Genomic DNA, 23,252 nt, shown 5'->3' with positions numbered 1-23,252 from the left:
TGAACACATGTAATGCAACTGGGAATTGAATTCATAGCAAGAGAGGATTTGTGGCCCGGTAGCACACGTTTACACACTAAACAGTTTAGCCCTTGACAGAAAAGATGAAGACGACGATGTTCCTTCACCAACTAGACATTCAAATTAGAAGCCAATATGTAGGCGAAGAAGAAGAAAAGAATTCATAGCCACAAGTATGAATCATGGGGTTAATTTGATTTGAATGAACGGCTATGCGGTCTAGTGGTATGACATTCGCTTTCGGATCGGAATGTCCTGGATTCGAGCCTCGCTCGGCGCATAGTTGAGTCCTTGGAAAAGGCTCTTAACTCACATTATCTCACCGGATTCAGGTGTAAAATGAGTACCTGGCCGTCAACAGCGTTGAAAATGTCGGAAAAAAATTGTAATATTGCCTGTCTCGTTCTCCATGTTGCGTATTGCTGTTGGTCATGGACCCCATTGTAAAGCGCCTTGAGCACGTTTAGTGGATATTGCGCGATAAAAAAGCTCAAGTTTCATTCTTTATTAATTTGGCTATTCGCTCTGGCTGGAGCACAGGCCATCGACGTAGTCCCTCCATCTTTCTCTCCATGCCAAGCCTTCAGGTTTTAGATCCTCCATCAATGCCCTTCTCCGCCTTTTCCTAGGTGGCCCATGTAAGAGCCTGTCTGGTAATATTTGATGCTGGCCTTCTCAGAGTGTGGCCCAGCCATTTCCATCTCCTCTTAATTTCTACCTATATTTCTTCTTGGCCTTTCATTTCCCATAGATATGCAGTTCTAATTTTGTCATTTCGTGTTTATTGCAGCCTGTGAAATTATATGGTTTTTTTTCTCCACTATAAAGAATATACATTTTTGACAAAACTTATCTCTTTATGATGGAGAAAAAAATTGATATAATTTCACAGACTACAATAAACACAATAGTTCGTACTATAAAATCTTACGTTTTTTCTATAATCTCCGATCTACTTCATCAATCAGATATTATGATGTGATGTGGAATCAGAAATTAAAATTTTAAACTTAATTCGAGATAAGGTCGGGGTCTCGATAGCCCGGTAATCGAGCACTCGCCTCTGGGTTGGTTCTTCTGATCTCCTATGGTGGACAGAGAGAGGTCACTTTCTGTGTCTATTATACCCTATATCTGTTTTCCCCATTCCATTTTGCTCTCTGTCTTTGTTCCGGATTGATAATGCTCGGTTTTTAACTGCGAATGAGACAATCAAATGTATTGTACCTTTTTGTGTTTTAGAAGATAATATATATTTTCTACTGTAAAATATCTCCCTGTTATACACTATTATAGTTATTGGTTTTGAATATACTATGGTACTTTGGGAATCATTTGCCTATGCTGAATAGGTCTTTAGGGTTATGTCAAAATAGGCAGATCTACCATTTATGTTGCGGGTTGCAAGGTTTTATAATTTGCTCGTTGTATTATAAATTACGGCCCCTGCGACACGACACTATAAGGTCTTTTCAGCAACAGTAAAAAGAAGATGATGAAAGAAAAGTTGTAGATTTTAAGTTAAAAGCGCAAAAAGAAAAAGCAACACAAATGGGACTAGTTCAAATAGGGAACAGAAAATTCAACGAGCAACCTACTTATCTTAACATTAACTTAAAGTCCTACCCAGGCATAAGCAAAGGATCCAAGGTTGAAGGATGATTACAAAGATCAATATATTCAAAAATAATAAAATAATAAATATAATTTTATTTTAAAAAACCCTTAGATTACCATTTCTGATTATTCTGACTTAATCTCAACTTTAAACATTTTTTTTTCGTTTTCAAGGACATTGCCTGGTTGACGCGGCGAGTCCCATAATATTGCCATAAATTATCTCTTAAATAGTCGATGTCAACTCGTGTTTTCTGCGTAAATTTTGCACGCCATTAAAAAAAAGCTAGGATAAATGAAAAGGGACTCCTTACAATAAGAAACGACAGGAATGGTGTTATGACTGTAAAAGACAGCACCTATTGAAGCTTTCGAGTCGCATGAATAGCATTCAGAGAATTAAATGAAGCCAACATTTCCGTAGGTATTCAAAAAAGCTACGAGTATTTTGGTTTGTTAATTTCTTTTAGAACGATTACTGACAATGTTTTGATTCCAAAATATATCAATATTAAGTGATTCATTTGCATTCGACATTCAATTTACTTAGACTATCCGATTTACTAGAAATGTTTCTTTTCAAATTATTTCATCTTCCCCAAGAATGATTAATGTATTGATTTGAATTTGTCAAATATATTTAATAAAAGTGATTCCCATCTCCCAAACTCATGTTGACCTTTATTCATTTAGGTCAGGGCCATAGCCGTTTGAATACATACTCGGCTCTTTGTTATTGTGTTTAGAACGTTAGTTGGGTGATTAGTTCTCATAAAATTCCCTCTTCTGACAGACTATTAACAGGGTAAACGCCCTGAATAGCCCGAAGAAAATGTGGTCATAGAAAACCTAATTTTTTTGGGAAAAAAAACAAAAGAAATATATATATATATCAATGCTGTACATTTAGATTAAATTGAGCTTTAAATTGAGCTTTTATATAGCGCAATATCCACTAAACGTGATCAAAGCGCATTACAAGGGGTCCGTGTCCAAGAGCAACATTTAACATTTAGGACAAGACATGATACCTGTTAGGAGATATTATAATTTTTTTTCGGACAGATACAAAGCTGTTAACGACCAGGTACTCGTTTTACACCTGAGTACGGTAAAGAGCCTTTTCCAAGTACTGAACTATGCGCTGAGCGAGGCTTGAACCCAGGATCTTCCGATCCGAAAGCGAGTGTCTTACCACTAGACGACATAGCCGCACATTGATACATTTAGGTAATATACTTAAATCATCCGCTAACCGGATATAACGTATCCACTAACACACAAAACTATTCATAATTTTTAATGATTATAGTCCGATTTATAAAATTTAATGAGAACTAACCATTAAAATGGCTGTCTAAAAACAATATCAAAGAGCATGAGTGACGTCAATTTTGTTCCCTCTATACCGGGAAAAAATGCCTCAGAACTGGTTTTCCCGATATTACATGTCTTGGAAGAAATCGATAGTCATTGAATCTACCAGTGATTGGAAATGGGACCAACTGTTCTATTTATAGGCATATACTGCGTCTTGACTTGAATCTGGAACGTATATAAAAGCAAATAAAACCTTGACAGGTAAGCAAGACCTAAACTGACGCTTTGCATCAAAAGATAAGGTGAATAATTTTTTCTTTGTACTCTTATCATTTAAGTATCAAAATGCCTACATCGTTATCATCATCATCATCATCGTCGTCGTCGTCCTCGTCTTTGTCATCATCATCATCATCATCATCATCATCATCATCATCATCATCATCATCATCATCATCATCATCATCATCATCATTAATACTATACTAACTACATATACTAATAATAATAATAATAATAATAATAATAATAATAATAATAATAATAATAATAATAATAATAATAATAATATAATAATAATAATAATAATGATAATAATAATAATAATAATAATAATAATAATAATAATAATAATAATAATAATAATATATCACCATCATCATCATCATCATAACTATCTCTCGTCGCGTCATCATCATCATCATCATCATCATCATCATCATCATCATCATCATCATCATCATCATCATCATCATCATCATCATCACCACAATCATCATATTTCAATGCATGATTGTTATGTTATTATCATCATCATACGGCTATGTGGTATGACACTCGCTTTCGGATAGGAAGGTCCTGGGTTCGAGCCTCGCGCTCGGCGGATAGTTGAGTCCTTGGAAAAGGCTCTTTACTCACATTCTCTCACCGTACTCAGGTGTAAAATGAGAACCTGGCCGTTAACAGCGTTGTCTTTGTCCGAAGAATTGTAATATCGCCTAACAGGCGTCATGCCCCGTCCTACATGTTAAATGTTGCTGTTGACCAGGGACCCCCTGTAAAGCGCTTTGAGCACATTTAGTGGAAATTGTTCTATATAAAGCTCAATTAAAAAAAAGTAAACAAAGATTAATTCTTCTTATCCTTATCACTGGATTTTTGTGCTTATTTTGTTTTGGAAAACAATCGCTAAAATCTAGCATCAGGCGTAATGTGTCATGTTCAACTTAATAAAAACTTATTAAAAACAATGAATGCTCGAAAAGGTGTCCTCTGATTGGGTTATCCAGTCTAATTGCAGTACAATTATAATGAATTATGATCACAATCAATAGTAGACGTCTAATGATAATAATCATTAATATGATATTGATAATAATAACAATAGTGATGATGATGATGATGATGATGATTTGATGATATTGATAATGATTAAATAATACATATAAATAATAATAATAGTAATAAATAATAATAATAATATAATAATAATAATAATAATAATAATAATAATAATAATAATAATAATAATAATAATAATAATAATAATAATAATAATAATAATAATAATAATAATAATAATAATCATAATAATAATGATAATAATACTTGTGATTATATTGATATCATTGTTTAATAATTACTATCATCTCTATATTTATCGTGGCAAGAAGATAAATTTCAAACTTTCGGTATTCATACCAGTCCATTTGGCCAATCAAATTCATACTACACTGTCTTTCTTTGTTAATCACTATATGTATAATTGAATTCCAAGAAGTTGGTAGCAATAGCCGCTGTTTTCATGAGTTACTGGTTCATTGATTTATTGATTTTCCTTTCGTCCTATAAACTTGTATGAATGTATATGTAAGTAGTATACCACCGATCGATACAAAGTAGCCTGCATTAAGTGCCATAAACCCTGCTAAATTTATGGAAGGAACAACGTTGACGTCACTCAGCCTTTTGCTATTGTTTTTAGAGAGCAATTTTCTTATTAGTACTCACTAAATTATTTCAATCAGACTATAAACGCTCGTTACACAAAGCTTTGTGTGTTGGTAGGCTTTCTTTCCGGTTGACGAATATTGTGAGTAGTTTACGCATAGCATCATTAGGATATATGCTTTAATATTAAACCTGAGTTTCTATCTTAAGCAATTTCCACTAAATGTGCTCAAAATGTTTTACAATTTGCCTCAAGCCAGGAGCAACATTTCCGTGTAGAACGAGCCACTACAATTTACTTTTTCGACAGAGACACAAAGCTGTTAAGAGTCAGGAACTAATTTTACACCTCCGTACAGTAAGAACATACGGTTAAAGAGCCTTTCTAAGGATTTAACTTTACGCCATGTTCATGGTTACTTTAAGCAATGGAACTCTAGTCCTGAAAGTGTGTGTCAAATTAGTAGACAAAAAAAAACAATAAAAAAACAACAAACAAACAAACAAACAAACAAAAAACAACAACGCAAAAGATAACCATCACCCCCCTACCCCCCCCCCCTAACACAAATAAAACACATAACAATCCCCCCTCCAACCCCCCCCCCCCCCCCCCCCCCCCCAAAAAAAATCACGAAAAAAAAAACCAAAACAAAACAAACAAAATAAAATAAAACAAACATAACAAACAAAATCTCAAGAAATTATAAAACCCAGATTTCAAGATAATTATCTCATTCATCTGTCGTGTGACAGTCATCCTGTTGGGGAAACAGGGGAAACCCGAAACGTCCATTTCATCTGTTTTCGTAATTAAATTGAAGCTTACATTCAATTTCATATTGTTAATTGTTTCTTCAAGCTTCGAGCAGCAACATTTACATTAGAATAGATTGATGAAAACTAATAGCTAAGATAGATGCTAGAGTAAGGTTGTTTCCTTCCAGCCAGACGAAGTTGACTAGTGCCGTTATGTGGTCTTTTGTTATGAGACACGACTTCGAACCGGAAGCTTTAGGGTTTGAATCCCACTCTGAGCGATGCATCGTTGAGTTCTTGGAAAAGGCTCTTAACTTACATTTTCTTACCGTATTCAGATGTAAAATGAGCACCTGGTCATTAACAGCTTTGTCCGAAAAAATTGTGATATCGTCAAATAAGCGTCGTGTTTCGTCCTACATGTTGCTGTTGGCCATGGGCCCCTTGTAAAGCGCTTTGAGCACGTTTAGTGGATATTGCAATATATAAATGTTCAGGTTATCTTTTTTAAAAAAAAATAACACTAGTTCACACAAAGGCAGGATTTATAAAGTATATATGTGACAAATCGTCGAAACCGGAATTATAAATCTTCCGGCTGATCTTCGTTAGTATTGGTGAGTTGTTATTATTTAAAAAAGATAAAAGTATTGCTTGTTTAAAGGCAAAGGTTATGGGGAAGCTAGATGGATATGCATCCTTTTCTATAGTTTAAGGGTGATACCATTTGATGAAGAGAAACATTGTACAAAATATTTTCATACATACATATATATATATATATATATATATATATAAAGTGTGATGTCTAAAAACTGGTTCCTATTTCATTGGAAACGTAAAACCACTCTTCCGGAGGACAGGATGCATCCCTTGTGTAATTCATCTTGTGGTGTCAAGAGTGATAGTATCTTATTTCTAGTTTAAATATATGTTAATGTTGGTCTTCAATAAAGATAATCCTACCTCGCTCTTTTACGTCCCATAACCCTACGAATCTATTATTTAACCTATCCATTATTAGTACTCCGAAGGACTGGTTACATACACACTCCCAAGGATTTTGGAACCAAAAGAGTAGAGGGTTTGACGTCACAACTTTTCTTCCCTATTTCCTTATAATAAACATTTGAATTGAATTGAATTGAATTGAATTGAATTAAATGAAATTCCTGTTAGATTGAGACTCCTAGTAAAGTGGATAAGGATATTGTTCTACATAACAGCCCATGTTTTTCCCCCATTCCAGTAACTTGTTGCCGTAATCCTGTTGATCTGCCAACTACAATGGCAGCAAAATATCCCGAAGATGCTGAGAGTCAAAGCGGTGAGTAATTGTTTGTTGAATCATTATTTCCTTATACTATATTATTAAATTAAACTAAATCTTGTTTAACGGGTTTTCTTCTTCCTCTTCTTCTTCTTCTTCTTCTTCTTCTTCTTCTTCTTCTTCTTCTTCTTCTTCTTCTTCTTCTTTCCCCTACATGTTTTATGATTAACCATGTCTATTCGGTATTACATATCGAGGGATGAAATTGACGTCGTTAATAGCTGAATTTTTAAGCCGAATTATGAAAAGTGATCCTAGGTCCCAAATCGATATTCTATGTCGGGATGAACTTGGTGCGAGTACCTTATTTCATAGCGACCAATATGTTATGTATTGTTTATGTTATTTATTGTTTATTTCTATTTTTTTTTTGTGGTAGGTGGAAAATAAATACAATTCCTTACAATATCAAATACCCAAAGTTTCTATTTCTTATTATTTCACCAGACATAATACCGTTTTGAGACAATGGGCCACTATTTGAATATTGAATGCTTTCAATCAGCATGAGGAGAGTCGTAATGGAAAAAGACCGTATATGCATCAGACGGCTTTTTTGCAGGAGAGCCAAAAAACATTTCACGTTCTTACTGGCTTGGTTCTTAAAGACAGGCGATATATTTTTTCATAAAAATGCACAAGAATGAATTCTCTATTCATCTATATAATAAAGTTTTATAAATATTTGATTATTCTAGCTAAAAATGGCCGCACGGTCTTTTTTGTTTCGAATTGACAGAGACTCCGTTCCGTGGACTAATGGAAAAAGACCGTATAAGACAATACGGTCTTTTAACGTAAATATTGGCCTCACTTGCTTGTTTTCAAAGACCGTATTCAAATGGAACATTGTTGTTTTCTGGCAAATAAACCCTCAGGCTTTTGGAGTAATAATATCAAATGATTGACTTGTTCAGTGGAAAAGAATTACCACATATATTAGAAGAAAGCATGAGTAATAGAAGGAATTCAGACAGATTCTTTCGCGGCATCTCTTCATTGAAGAATTTACCAACTAACATTAAAATACAGAGTAAAACAGGGCATAAAATGAATTCTTATTGAGAAAACAGTAAATGATTAATTGTTAAAAATGAAAACAGGCTTAATTGTTATTAAAATAAGATATAATCAGGAGGCAAGGGAGGGGGGGGGGGTGATGGCGGTGATTAAAAAGATACGAAAATACAAATTATGTTTACTGTTCTTGAGAGGCAAATCGTAATGCTGAATATGTCCTTCAGTAATAATGAAATAAATAACAATGTAAAATTGAATGAAAGCTTCGATTTATTAAACGAAAACAGATAATGTGGAAGTGTCGGGTTTCCCCTTTATCAACAAAACAGGATGAATGAAACACTACAGACGAATGAGATAATATAGTCTGTAGTGTTTCATCCATCCATTTTTGTTGACAAATGGTATTCACGAAACGTTCACATTATCTGTTTTCGTTTAATACTCGTAAATTGAAGCTTACATTCAATTTCACATTGCTATTTATTTCTTTGAGGTTCAAACAGCAATATTTACATTTACTCAATAATAATGTTAATATTAACACTTTTAGTCCGATTTAAACATCATTGTGTTTTTAAAAAGCGACAATAGATCATTGCAATGTGAATTCTCAGAGATATTTAGCTAGAAAGGGTTTTTTTTCTGGCATCAAATGCAAATGTTTTGAGATAATCTGTCTTTTTTATATTTTTGATTGATTCATCTAGGCTCTATCACCGTACCCCGGCATGATGTAACACGTTTTTCTTACAGAAATTTCACACTAAGATAACGAACTTCGTTGTGAAATTTTGTAGTGCAACATCCCAGGGCCCTTGAGAAAATCAGTCTCCATCATATCTTCATGTCCTGCTTTATTTATTGTGAATCGACTGTCTAGAAATCCATTTTATGACATTTTGAATTTTTAACTCTATAATTCCACACTTCGCATTTTAAATGCATTCTTTTTAAATATTCAAACAATGGTTCATCCGCTTTATTGGTGTTTCAACTGCAGCATGTCCTGGTTCAAAATATTTAAGCTGAATGATTAGATTGCCACAGCCTGGACAATTATGAAATCAAACATTGGGAATAGCAAATCTTTCATTAGACACTACAAGTTGCTGTTTTAAATTGTATCTTTCGTGGTAAAACAAATTACCTTTAGTAAATTTACACTGCAAATTTCATTTCCACTTTCTACATTCGATTGGTAGTTATAAGCTATTGTGTATCTCAGACTCGTATTTTAAAAGAAAGATGCAAAATTTGCATACTTCATCCTTGAATTCTGTCATAGATATATTCGCGGTTTTACGTATTGGTTTGTTATAGAGGCTGTAAGACTCGCGATTACTCAGTTGTCTTATAATCCAAACAAACATTATTCAATGAAAATTTGGAGGGAAGTTACGGTCTATATGGCGAATGTTTACGCTTTTAGTGGGTGATTGAAAGCATATGGATTAGGAGCTTTCCCACGTCAATCATTATAGGGTTGAACTATGATTTCTTCGTCTTCCTAGTTTTTGTAATTCTCGTGTCGTTGTCCTTTTTGTGACCACGAGTTATCAGATAGCACACTGGGCACACCGACATATTCTATAGAACATGTTTTTTCTTCTTTAAAATGATGATTTTATAATATAATACAATGACATGCAAATGTTTTATATTAAAATAAGGAAAACGGAATGGATCCCGTAAAACTGTCGCAAGTTTTAAAACATTTTATTTGGAGATATGCGCTTTTTTCCTCATCTATTTGGCGCAAATAAAGGCTATTCTCATTATTTTGGCACAAAGAAAGGATGCCTCCTGTCAATACGATTAGGAATTGTCTTAATCAACACGGTGCAATAGAAATGCAACGACTTGTTGCGAAGGTTTGACCTTGATACCTCTTGTTACTACAGTCACGAAAATGTACCGTAGAGTTTCTACTAGTATTTACGGAAAAAGACCGTATACACCAATATTTACGGAAAAAGACCGTATAAAAGCTCATACGGTCTTTTTCTGTAAAAATCACGAAGAAAATAGAAAAATTCATGTATATACGGCACGCTATCTCAGAAACTATGATACTTACGACAATTGAACCACGTGTAATAGAAAGGCCTTCTTTTAATTGTCAACATTATGTAAAAAAGTGAATTTTGCAAATTTCTGCAAATACGGTCTTTTTCGTTAAGAGGGCAGAGTGATTTTGATAATTTAAAATATGACATTGTGCCAAAAGGCCATTTTTGTAACATTCAACACAAAAGACATGAATATTGTGTGACTATGAAAAGCTGTTGAAAAAAATAATTGTTTTCATCAGTTTTTCTGGGTTTGATAATGGAAACAAAATAATATTAAAAGCTGATATACATATGTTAAAAGACTTATAGTGGAAACACGCTCATTGACCTGATTCGGACAATCCGTGTACTCATTATTCAATAATCAGTTAAAGTGATTTAAAACGAAGCGAACTTGATCGACATGGGTATTCATGCTTTGCGCTCAGCCAAAAAGCTTACAATATTCGCCAGCCGGACATAACGTACCAACACAAAAAAAAACTATGTATAATCTTGAACGTTTATTTTCTGATTAATACAGTTTGTGAGAACTGCTCATAAAAACGGATGGCTAAAAACAATAACAAAGACCTGAGTGGCGTCAACTTCGTTCTTTTATTACTATTGATGTTATGTGTTTAGGTAAAAGACCAACCGGTCGGAAAAAATAGATAGTATGCAGATGACGTCACTCAGGCCTTTGTTATTGTTTTTGCCATCCTCGTTTGTGAGTTGTTCTCACTAAACTGTATTAACCAGACTATAAAATTTCATGGTTACACAGAGTTTGTGTGTTGGTCCGTTATACTTCCGGATGGCAATGTTGTGAACTCCTTGGCCAAGCGCATTCTATCAGATAGTATGCAGATGACGTCACTCAGGCCTTTGTTATTGTTTTTGCCATCCGCGTTTGTGAGTTGTTCTCACTAAACTGCATTAACCAGACTATAAAAGTTCATGGTTACACAGAGTTTGTGTGTTGTTCCGCTATACTTCCGGATGGCCAAGCGCATTCTATCTATAGAACCAACATACAAAGCTATGTTTGACCATATAAACGACTGATTGAGAGAATCCGGTGATATCTAATCATCCAACTTGTCTAAGAACAACAATCCTTCATGATTTTTACAGAACAATAAAAACACCATAGTGCGATCAACTTCATTTTACTGTTTGTAAACAATCAGCTTTGTTTTGAGCTCGAGTGTGTGGCACAAATCCCGTGTTTTGGTTGGTTGAGAGCCTAAAGCACATTAAACCTTCCAATTTTTATCAGAAACTAAATCTTGTAATATTTATTAAAGGTCACTTGGCACTACCCATCAATTGTACATTCTTGGAATAGTGCTCACTGGCTTAATACTCTTCAACAGTCGTAACGTCACTTCCTTCCTAATGACACATGGTAACTTAGTAACACTGGCTCTCAACTATCGGAACAATGGCGGACGCCTGTATGAAATATTTCCCCGGCGAGCATAAAAGCGTATCCAGAGGAAAAAAAACAAACATAAATTTGATCATGTTTTGACTTTTACACATTCTGGTCACAAGGGACATGAAAAGTTCTAGCCAGCATGAAGAATAAAAAGTAATGATTTTCTTTGTTTAGAACCAAGACGGCCGCCGTTGCCGGCGGCGTGACATCAGACTACTGAATCCATTGGCCAGTTGAGCGATTTTGCTTCAAAACCCACTTGACTATTGATGTTGTGCGTTTAGTTAGAAAACTCATAACATCCGCCAGCCGGATATAACGTAACAACAAACAAAATTATGGGTAACCTTAAACGTTTATAGACTAAACGAAGATGACGTCACTCCCGTCTTTGTTATTGTTTTTTGCCATCCGTGTTTATGAGCAATTCTCAATAAACTGTATTAACCAGACTATAACGTTCAAGAATACATATAGTTTTGTGTGTTGGTCCGTTTTATTTCTTGATAGCAATGTGAGTCTCTTAGCCAAGCGCCCACTATCTATAGATAAAACGAAGTTGACGTCACTCGGGTCTCTGTTATTGTTTTTTGCCATCCAAGTTTATGAGTAATTGGATTCAATAGTCTGATGTCACGTCGCCCTGCAACGGGATGAACATCGTGGTACTAATCTAGGAAAAATCGGTACGTTTTATTCTTCATGCTGACTAGAACTTTTCATATGTCTTGTGATCAGAATGTGTAAAAGTCAAAACATGATCACATTTATAATGTTTTTTTCCCCTCTTGATACGCTTTTATGCTCGTCGGAGAAATATTTCATAAGTGCGTCCACCATTGTTACAATAGTTTAGAGCCAATTGCTAAGTTACTATGCGTCATTACGAGGGAAGTGACGTCATGACAGTTGAAGGCTATTCCCACTTAACTGTATTATCCAGACAACAAAAGTTCATGGTTACACAGAGTTATGTGTGTTGGTCCATTATATTTCCGGATAGCAATGCTGTGAGCTTATTAGCCAAGCGCATACAAGCTATAGATCCGGAAGTATAATGGGCCAACACACAAAACTATGTGTAACCATGAACTTTTAGAGTCTGATTAGTACAGTTTAATGAGAAGTACTCATAAACGTGGATAAACAATAAAATAATAAACAATAACAAAGACCTGAGTGACGTCATCTTCGTTCTATCTATAGTCTGATGAATTTCATGAGTACTTGGCTGGCTGAAAACAAAAACAAATAACTGAGTGACGTCAAGTTCGTTTTGTTTATATCATTCAGCTGTTATGATTTCAATACCATTAGATATGAAAAGTTCGCAGTCCTGACATAACAATATGAGTTGATATTTGCATCTTTTGTTGGAAAAATGATCTTGGTCACCAATACTATCCACCAAAACTATATTAACAAACACACAAAATCGTTCCACAAACCCGTGCGCACGCTTTGACGCGGATATCTTCAGAATCTTGTGATGGATTAGATTGATAATGGGAGTGATCTATATTCGTTTTTCGTCCAACCAGTCATCAATAACATGATTTGTTGCTGTCCAACGGTTGGATATAATATCTTAACAAACGTAAACACGCTGCTTTGTTTATGAAAGTTGTGTCAAGCTGAATAAAATGGGCAATCGAGATAATGGGCCTGATCTATATTACATTTCCATGTGCTCGAGGTCATTGGTCACATTGGAATGTGTGCTCAAAGTGACCCACATAGTGAAAAGTATTCACAGTTTTTGAAATATCTAATATCACGATTGGTCATTTTGTTCAGCTTGACACATGGGTATACTTACAACTTTCATAAACAAAGCAGCGTGTTTACATTTCTGAAGAAACATCCAATCGTTGGACAGAAACAAATCATGTGTTTGATGACTTGGTTGGACGAAAACATGAATATAGATTGTTCCCATTGAGTTCTGGAGTCGACACATACTCTCATTTGCACACATTCACACATTCCTTTTATACTTATTATTTCACAGTGCAGCACTGTTCGGAGGAAGGAAAACATCTATCCGGTTATACCATGGGTCAAGAAGGTAAACATTGTAACAAAAAAAATGATTAGAGAGAACAGAAAAGAAAGTTCCACTTGGGCTTTTGTGAAACACAATATCAACGAATATGCTCAAAGTGCTTTACAAGCTAACAACAATACTTAATATTATATCATATGAATTGCCTTTAAAGCAAAAGCTATTTATTTTTTTTCGATGAAGACAATGCTGTTACGGGCCACGTACTCATTTTACATTAAGCATAGTGAGAAAATGTGAGTTAAGAGACTTTTTAAAGGACTCAACTCTGCGCCCCTAAATCAGAACTCGAACCAGGGACCTTCAAGTCAGAAGACAAGTCTCGATCATTACATTACAAGACCACCATATATACATACATACATATATACACACAAACACACACATATATATATATATATATATATATATATATATATATATATATATATATATATATATAATGAATTAAAATAATTGTTATCGTCGAGAAAGACGAGCTTTGTTTCTCATTTTTCAGAGAACTAACCTTTTATAACACTTTTTTCTTGGTCCAATTCCTTCTGACGTAACACCAGACTGACGCGATGGGCCATATACTTTAATATAGCATTTATGGACAACGTCGTAACCTTTAATATTGAGCAATTAATCAATATTCAGTCGTTTATCAATACTATGAAATGTACAATAAGGATTAGGTAACGGAAAAAAATCTTTTAGCATTATGTGGCCTATAGAGTGACTGTGTATGCTACTTTTCACGGGCCCATCTGGAAAATAATCACAAAGCCCATTAAATTCTTAACTTTTTGTGATTTGATAGATTTGCTCTTACTTACTTATTTACTTACTTACTTGCTTACTGACTTACTTACTAACTGCCCGTTATGCCCGTTGGCATGTAGGGCAGCAACAAAGGACCTCCATTTTCTTCCGTCCATGCCCATCATCTTCAGGGAGCTCCTTGTCTCTCTTCGCTCTCTCATCATTATACTGTCACTGTGTTGGAGACAAAAAAGATACACACATTATTCTCCTAATGGAGCCAAAATTGATCCCTGTTTCTGCATCATTAAATAGACTAGACAGTTTTTTGAAGAAATAGGTCTGCGCGGATAAAAAAATCTTTCCGCGGATCTGAAGTATAATGAATTCAATAATCTTGTAGTGAGCGTGTCGACCATCCTTGACAAACATATTGTGACCCACCGTCTCAAACAGTATTACGTCAGATTGAGATTGATATCGAAAATTGGATTTGTAGTCAAAAATTTGAAACCCAAGAAAAGTTAATGTTTTATTGTTTAGAGTTTAGTAAATATAGTGTGAGTGAATAAACCCAACAGTCAATTAATTTTGGTTGATGTAATCGGCTTAATTAATAAATATGATCCACAGTGAATCCAGAATGCGAGGTAATATTTGAAGGAGAATCGGGTCCAAGATTGTTACCAAACTACGACAGCTGTGAGAAAAATCCAGGTCATGCGACGTTCATCCCGGTTCCAGAATTCACTATGGATCACCTTCCCGAAGAACTCCGAAATGAAGAGACCATGAAATCGATCCAGAGAAGAGTAGATGCAACGGTGAGAATAAGAGTAAACTATACAAGTGTTAACCGCCCAGATACGTTTTCAGATGGTAAAGCCCCATACCCTTTCAGTAAATTTAGGGGGAAAGGAGGAAGAATTGCAAGGTATGGGACTGGCACGGTAGGTCGATTACTAACACCAGAACCTGTAAAGAATAAAAAGTGCCCCTGTCCTGAATGCAAAATGTCGGGTGATCCAAAGACAGAACATTGGCTGATGACTGTACAAACATCTACCCATGTCATTTATGACGATTCTGAGGCAGACTGGGCGACGTTTGATTGTTTCTACGACCATGATGATATAATTGGAGAAGGCAACATGCTGTATGGCGTTTGTATGGAAGGGACATTCACATCTTATGAGAAAATGTATACAACGGATCTTTGCAGCATAATATGCATTACACACGAAAGTGATTTGGTGAGCAAATTAACAGGCCATATATTTTCGTCCTCGCTCCCTTATGGCATCATGAATCTCGGAACACGTGCTGACCCGCCCGCAGAAATAATCGTCTCTCACCCTCACGGATGTGGTAAACGAATCACCATTGGAAAAATTCACCACGTGACGGTCCCCGTTTGCTCTGAATACAATAAAAATGGACCCCTAATGATGCCCTTCAATACCATATGTCACGTGCCACTGATCTCTCAATGTGCGGATGAGGCCGTCGTCGAAACTAATGAGAGTGAAGAGGTTACTTTGGAAAAAAACGCAGGCTCGAAGTGCACAAAAGGCTCTAATGATTTATCATTGTCTAGACCAAAAACAGAAGATATTCTCACTAAAGAAGCAAATGTTGTGATAGGTACCGGAGATGATATAAACACCCCTGCTGCAGCCGAATCCTGTAAAAGCATTGATGGGCTCAAGAATCAAACAGAGCCCAGCTTTAATACTGTTATTTCCGAAGAAGCACATTGCAAAACACAATATGGTAACGACGCACGGGTGACGGATCGGATAATCACGTCATCCAGGAATGAAGCTTCGGAAAAAGATGACGAAAGTCATAAAGACAAACAAAACAGTGATGATATTGTTATAGTTGTCCCTATAGATAAAACAACAAATAACCTACAAGGCTATATGTTCATTGTTCCTCATAACAATTCGGTATCTGATGCAAATGCAAACCCTTTAAGTGGAAAAGACATGTTAAATTCAATATATCAGAACATCTCAGATGTCATTGCAAAAGATCAAATTGACATCTTGTTGACAAAGGATGGAGCGATTGATTCAGAGGACAATAAAACAATTCATATTGTCTCCTTAATGGAGGATACTACATGTCACTTTCAAATGTATTTGGTCACTGCTTATAACAACTCCACAACATCACTGAATACCTCACAGATCCCACTGAGTGAAAATGACATTTTGAAAGTAACATCCCATATTACCGGAGGAGCAAAATCTCTGCAGTTGGTGGATTTAAGAGCCAAAAACTGCGATCTTAATGACTCAGGTGAAACGTCTTCCGAATACAAAGAACCAGAGATACCTTACAATGACGCAGATGGCAACAGGATTGAAGATAAATCTTTCCCTAGTAACGACCGGGAAACAAATCAATCAGATTCTTTGTCTATAGTTGAATCCATTAAAAATTATGAAAGTAAAGATCAAAAGGGGTCTTCTGGAAAAACAATTAAGGAACTTTTAGAGGAATTGTTTGAAGAGTATGAAAATTGTATCCCATTTTTTTCTTCAGAATTTGGAACATACCATGGTTTTCCTAAGATGTTAGAGGCAATAAAAGGACTTCTGACCCAAAGTATTTCGGGGCAGATCAATGAATTTGATATGATCAGGGCACTCCTGCCAACAGCAAATGATCATTTCAATTGTGCACAAGAACTTACAGACGAACAATCTTTGACAACAGAGAACTTTGAAGACGTAAAACCAGAATTGGTCAGGTGCTTTGCTAAACTTTATGAGGCATTGGGATTTACTGCAGATGGAATTGAAACTATATTAAACATAACAAAAGGGATAATACCAAAGATGATTGATTCATTTTATTCTGACTATCAACAATTGTTATGGGAAGAAATTTTTACGCAAATGTTTGAAAACCCATCAATAGTTGATGCTGTCCAATACAAATGCAAAATTCCGCTTGAGAACAGTGCTGAAAACAAGTATGCTATGGAGGAAAGAGAAATGGAGAAAATGCTTGCAGGATTAGATCCCACCTCACGTGCATGCTTTCAAAAAATTTTCAGTTTAGGTAACTTAGAAGATCTTTCTGATGAGATATATTTACAGCTAGAAAAATCCCCTGATACAATGTCATGGAATGTTAAACCAGGAACTGATATAAAGCTTCCTGACGGATTGACCTTTACACTTCCACCAGAAGCTGAATATACAATGCGCTTTTTTAGTGAAAAACAGGGCAGATTTATGTTTCATCCAGGAACTACATTTCACACTTTAGACGGAGAACCCGTGCCCTTACCCGATGAAGCAGAGTTCGAGAATGGTACTTTCATCCCGTCGAAATCTTACGCCACTTACAACACAGACACTTGTCCAGGGAGTAGCGGGGCTGCAGTATACTGTGACTTGCTTGGTAATGAATTGACGACATTCTTTCCCCACAGTGGCGGTCTGCGGAACATTAATCGGAGCGGGATTATAGACAATAAATATTACTCAATGCCCCATTGCTTTTCCAATGCGTTAAAGAGAACTGCAGATAAGCTTGACTGCAAGGAAAACATTACTGAGTAAGACGTAGAAACCCTTTGGAGTATGAACCAGGCCAGTTGCTTGATTATTGCTGAAGTAAAATAGCTAGATTGTTTTAATGATGTCTTGGCATATTTAGTAATGAGTCTTTTGGAAAATGACTCTATACTCACATTCTCTCACCGTACTCAGGTGTAAAATGAGTACCTGGCCGTTAACAGTTTTTTTTTTTCTGTCGGAAAAATTGTAATATCTTCAAACAGGCGTCAATTTTCGATCTACATGTTACGTGTAGCTGTTGATCCTTTGTAAAGTGCTTTGAGCACGTTTAGTGGATATTGCTCTATATGAAAGCTCATCAAAAAAACAACACCGTAGTTATTTGGTGGATTCCATGTCAGAACGGAGCCATTGGGATATGATTATTAATCATGATTTCTTGATGTTTATAAATGAAATTGGTGACTACATTTCGAAAATTCCAAAATATCGCAGTTTTGTTGCTAAACTGGAAAATACTGGTTTGTTTTATTTTATTGAGGGATTTTTCCGGTTGATACCTTTTTTAGGCTGTCGACAGGAGATTTCCATCCCCCTCCTCTCTTCCCCCCCCCCCCTGTCCTGAGCGTTAACTTCTAAATGACTTTATGTAACGACGTCCATCTTCTGCGCAAGTCTGTCAGATCTCCCCACACGAGGTGTTTCTTTGTCGGGTTTTGAGTATTCGGGCAAGGAGATCTTCTGGTGATGTTTAGCATCCACCCCTATTTTCTTCTGGAAATGCCATTTAAGGGACGAAATGGATGTCATTCACCTTTTTGTCGTTTTTAGGCAGCCATTTTATTGATTAGTTCTCACTAAATGGTATCAATCAGATTATAAAAATTCAAGGTTACACCCAGTTTTGTGAGTTGGTAAGTTATATCCGGCTGGCGAATGGTGCAATTATTTTACCTAAACGCATCGCACCAATTGACAATTAGTTGGGCTTTATTAATGCTATGCGTTTATCCAAAAAAGCTCATAACATCCGCCAGCAGGATGTAACGTACCAATAAACAAAACTATATATAACCTTAAACATTAATAGTCTGATTTGATAGAATTTAGTGGGAACGATTTATATAAAAGTCTGGCTAAAAACAATAACAAAGAGGTGAGTGACGTCAGTTTCGTTTTATCTTCAGATACTCTCTTGCCAGCTGTTCTGCGTTTAAAGTCTCGTTTTCTGAAACTAGCATTTGGATCTGTAAATCCCTTTTTCTAGTTCCGCTTTGGGCGACATAAAGTTGAGTTATTGATAAAGGCCGCTTTGTCACTCTCTCTGTCTTATCACATTCTCACACTCTGCTGGTGTAAAATGAGTACTCTATGGTTACAACTTTGTCTATATAAAAACACACAAATCCCCCCCCCCCCCCACATATATATATTCGAAGTGCACCAAGTCTTGTCTTATATATAATATGTTGCTGTTGGTTTTTGACCCCTTGTAAACCGCTTCGTACACATTTTATAGTCCGTTCCAAAGTGCGCACGCATTGACGTTGATAATCTTCACAACCATCTGATGGATTTTAATGATAATTGGCTCGAACACTAAAATCGTTAGCGACGTTAAGCCGATTTTTTGCATCGGTGACAGAACCATACTTTGGGATTTTTCTTCTTTACGGTAGAAAAAAAACGAAGGGTCTGAGATGAGTGAACATTTGGATGGTTTACAAGAACAATTCATACATAGTGAATTCTGCTGTGATTACGATAACTGAACTCCCAACAGGCGTGGCCGGGGGTTTTACTTTTCACAAGACTCATGTGTACTACTCCTTAATAATAATATATCTTTATTGTCCCCAAGAAAGTGGCAATTTGTCATTTGGTTACACATTTATAACAATACAATATTGACGTTGCCACCTTGGGTTCAAAATGAAATAGCTAATTGTACACTATGTATACACTTGACATAAACAATTGTTGCAATCAATAGTTAAAAGTAGCTCTTGTTGTGATTTCTACATTCATAAAAACTGATTATAATATGGATTAAACATACAAAATGGTCAAAATGAGGAGTATATTACTGACAATTTACAAGTATTCCTCCGGATAGGCGAAGGGGGTGATTTTTTTTCATGGCATGCAGCAAATAGCAATACTATTAACAGATGGCGCATAACTGGGAACTCAGATTGACGAGGTCAAATTAATAATTATGTCATTATGATTATGCATTTCTTGTATTTAAAATCTGCGGTTCCTTTGAAATTACCACACAAAACATATATAGAATCTGAATGGGGTTAAAGAAGTTTAGATCCAGTGATATTTCACATTATTGCATTCAAAGCGCACTCCCCTCCCCTTCCAGTAAAGATAATTCAAGAATAGCAGATCGTTACCTTACTAGATAGGTGACCAGTGATTTTTCATGACAGCAGTGATTGGGTTGCTGGATCTATTAGATCTGCCGGAAAGTGCATTGCGATAGACTAGCGTTCTACCCAAAGGGAAGCAAGCAATAGCTTTTGTCCTTTTCACGCTATAGAAACCGGGATAAACTCCGGCTCAATGAGCCTATTGGCTCTGAAGGACTTCTTAAAAAGCTTGATATTCAATCTTAAACGACACGTTGTCTCCCATGAATTAACCCCCCCCCCCCCCCCCCTTTTTTTTTTTTTTTTTTTTTTTCAAACCGTACATTATACGTAATCATTGATCGCCTTGAATTGAAGTTTTATTTTTCAAATGAAGAGACGGTACAAGTAAGATTGATATTAATCTGATAAATTTTTCGTCTGCAATTAGGGTATTTATTTTGTTAGGATTGTACTCGTAATATCCTGGCATCCTCGGGCACGACTGGTAACAAACCAAGATGGCCGCACACGTTTTTGGTTTTGCGACATATTTAGGTCATTTCACCGCGAGTAAACGGGAAGAAAATTGGGATACCAAAAAAAATTCAAGATTTACCATTGAAAGCATACGAGAATAAGTAAGACGAAGGAAATTGGTTCAGATAGGGAACAGATTATGTAGATTCCAAGAGCAAACTATTAGTGTTTTTAGTTTGTGATCACCAAAAATTTTCTCCTAGACACAAGCACAGGATCCCACATAGAGGAACGCACTCAAATGTTTACAAATCATAATATATTCAAACCAAAAATATAACAGTATATAACAGAGAGATGATTTACAGGGGAGAAATAGATCATCTCCCAATAATCATACATTTGACTGTTTCCCTTTCAGCCAAGAACTCCGGCAAGGGCCAGGACAAAACCAAGTAATCCCATTCGAAGACAAATACAGAAAGCAACTCGGAAAATACATAACATAAGGGGATAGAGGACACAGCACGTGACCTCCGCCGACCATCGCCGCACAACTTTCGCTCGACTGGATATATAAATCACTGAAAATAATGAATCCTCATCGTTTTGGTGCCTTGGTAGAGGAACTTTTGTCTCTTTCTTTGATTTGGGCAAATATAATTAATTCAGGATTTACCAACCTTGAAATTCAGAAGTTATAGGAGGGACATCATAGAACTGTACAAGATAACAAGTGGTAAATATGACCAAAACATAACAGAATTGATTAAATGGAGGAAATATTTATCAAGTAAAGATACCAGAGGTGCCAAAAAGAAACCGAACACACCTGGTGGGGTTCCTGACCTCCCATGGTAGGCAGCGAGGTAATTACTGTGTCTGGTTGAGACTTTTAGGTTATCTCAAACTAAGTACACTGATAGTGTGCTCTTGGAATCTACACCTGTTCCCTATATGAACCCTTCACATTTGTCTTAGTGTTTCTCGTGTGCTTTTAATTGTAATTCTATATTTTTGACTATCCTTTTTGTCTTCCTTTTTACTGGAACTGAAATGACCTAAATGTGTTGCAAGCGCCGTAAAACTTTTTAAAATAAAGATAAACAAACAAACTGAATACACAAAGAACAAGATTGGAAGTGAGAAAATACAGGTTCACTGTGAGAACAACTAAAACATGGAACAGTTTAAACAACAGACTGGACAAATTAGGGTCTGGCCAAGATGTTTTGCCCAACCACAAATGCACTATTATAAAACCGACCGGAAGAAATTTAAATAACAAAGACGATGAAAAAACAAAGCCCGACGAAGAGGATCAACTAGGACCTGTGCTGGAAATAAACCATACTGTTTGTATTGCAAGTTGAAGAGGGTTATCGTATTTCTCCTCAGTTTTGAACCGATTGGTCACATAGGCAAATGATAAAAAGTGACTGATCCTCTTTCTATTTTACTTAACTCTCCTTCCCGGCCATTTTCGGATTTTTTTCCAGAGATTTCATACAAATCCCCTTCCCCCAACAAATTGATATTTTCACACTCAAACTCAAAAACCGTGTGCAGCAAAACAAATTTTACAAAAGAGCAATACGTTATTTTAGCCATAACGACGATTCTTCTTCATAATTTGTGATGTATACAAAACAGTTCAGAGTGAATATGACGATTTTCCTATAGTTGGTTAGGAGAGGATTTGTATGTTGAAAACTCACGCTCTGGAATGGTCAATACAGTGGTCCATGATCAGAATGAAGAAAACACACAGAGAAATACACATCAATTACAAGACAAAACCATATCTGGGGTACTTTGTTGTCACCGAACCAATTGACTCAGCTTCACAGATCCTTAGCATCACTCACAAGTGACTGAAAAAAAAATGCACGGTATCTTTAAGTGTCGTGATGCAAAAGGGAAATATAGTGTGACATCAAAATACTGGTTCCAATCTCATTGGAAGTCTGAAACCAGTCTCCCGGCGTACTGGATACTAGTGCCGCGCTGAGGACCGGACCGAGGACCGGTCCCATGGTCTTTTAGCTGTGAACCGTGGTCCAGTCCCAAAGAGGAAGACCGCCGGCGGTCCTCACTTCTTATCACCTTTCAACGGTCTCGCGCCATACTACTTCCCCAGCGATTCGTTGCCTCGGTCCTTTGCCTATCTTCCACCAATCACCACCCATCCCACTTAATTAATCGCACCCACCCCCCTTTGCCATACACTAAACGACACAGACGACCATAGAGGCAGACGACCACCTCCCTCCACTCCGCAAACCGCCCTTTCGTGTGTGAGATGGGGGAACAGGAGGCGCACGCCTTGGACGATTCCATTATACGGGGTAAATTTCAAAATTTACTACACCATAATGATCGCAATGACAATGATCTATGATGAAGGCATGACCCCTCTTCTCTAATGGGTTATTGTTTGAAATGTATGTGACTACTAAAGATGTGTGTGTGTGTGTGTGTGTGTGTGTGTGTGTCGAACCTAGCAAGTTGCAAGTCTGATTTTTTGTTTTCTTTTGTCCATCTCT

The 23,252-nt window shown here is 36.2% G+C and overlaps 1 protein-coding gene across 1 annotated transcript; it reads left to right on the top strand.

Moving 5' to 3' along the window:
- Positions 1–3,195: 3,195 nt before the first annotated feature.
- On the top strand, positions 3,196–18,382 carry LOC144973065 (uncharacterized). The gene is made up of 4 exons (XM_078915048.1): positions 3,196–3,260; positions 6,917–6,994; positions 13,527–13,583; positions 14,961–18,382. Exons 2-4 carry the CDS (start codon positions 6,955–6,957, stop codon positions 17,906–17,908), a joined length of 3,045 nt encoding a protein of 1,014 aa, XP_078771174.1. The 5' UTR covers positions 3,196–3,260; positions 6,917–6,954; the 3' UTR covers positions 17,909–18,382.
- The last annotated feature ends 4,870 nt before the right edge of the window (positions 18,383–23,252 follow it).

Source organism: Berghia stephanieae, chromosome 5 (assembly GCF_034508935.2).
Source record: "Berghia stephanieae isolate SIO BIC M18660-M18661 chromosome 5, UCSD_Bste_1.3, whole genome shotgun sequence".
Taxonomy (NCBI): Eukaryota; Metazoa; Mollusca; class Gastropoda; order Nudibranchia; family Aeolidiidae; genus Berghia; species Berghia stephanieae.
The sequence above is the reverse complement of the archived record's forward strand: the minus strand, read 5'-3'. Positions and strand labels throughout refer to the sequence as shown.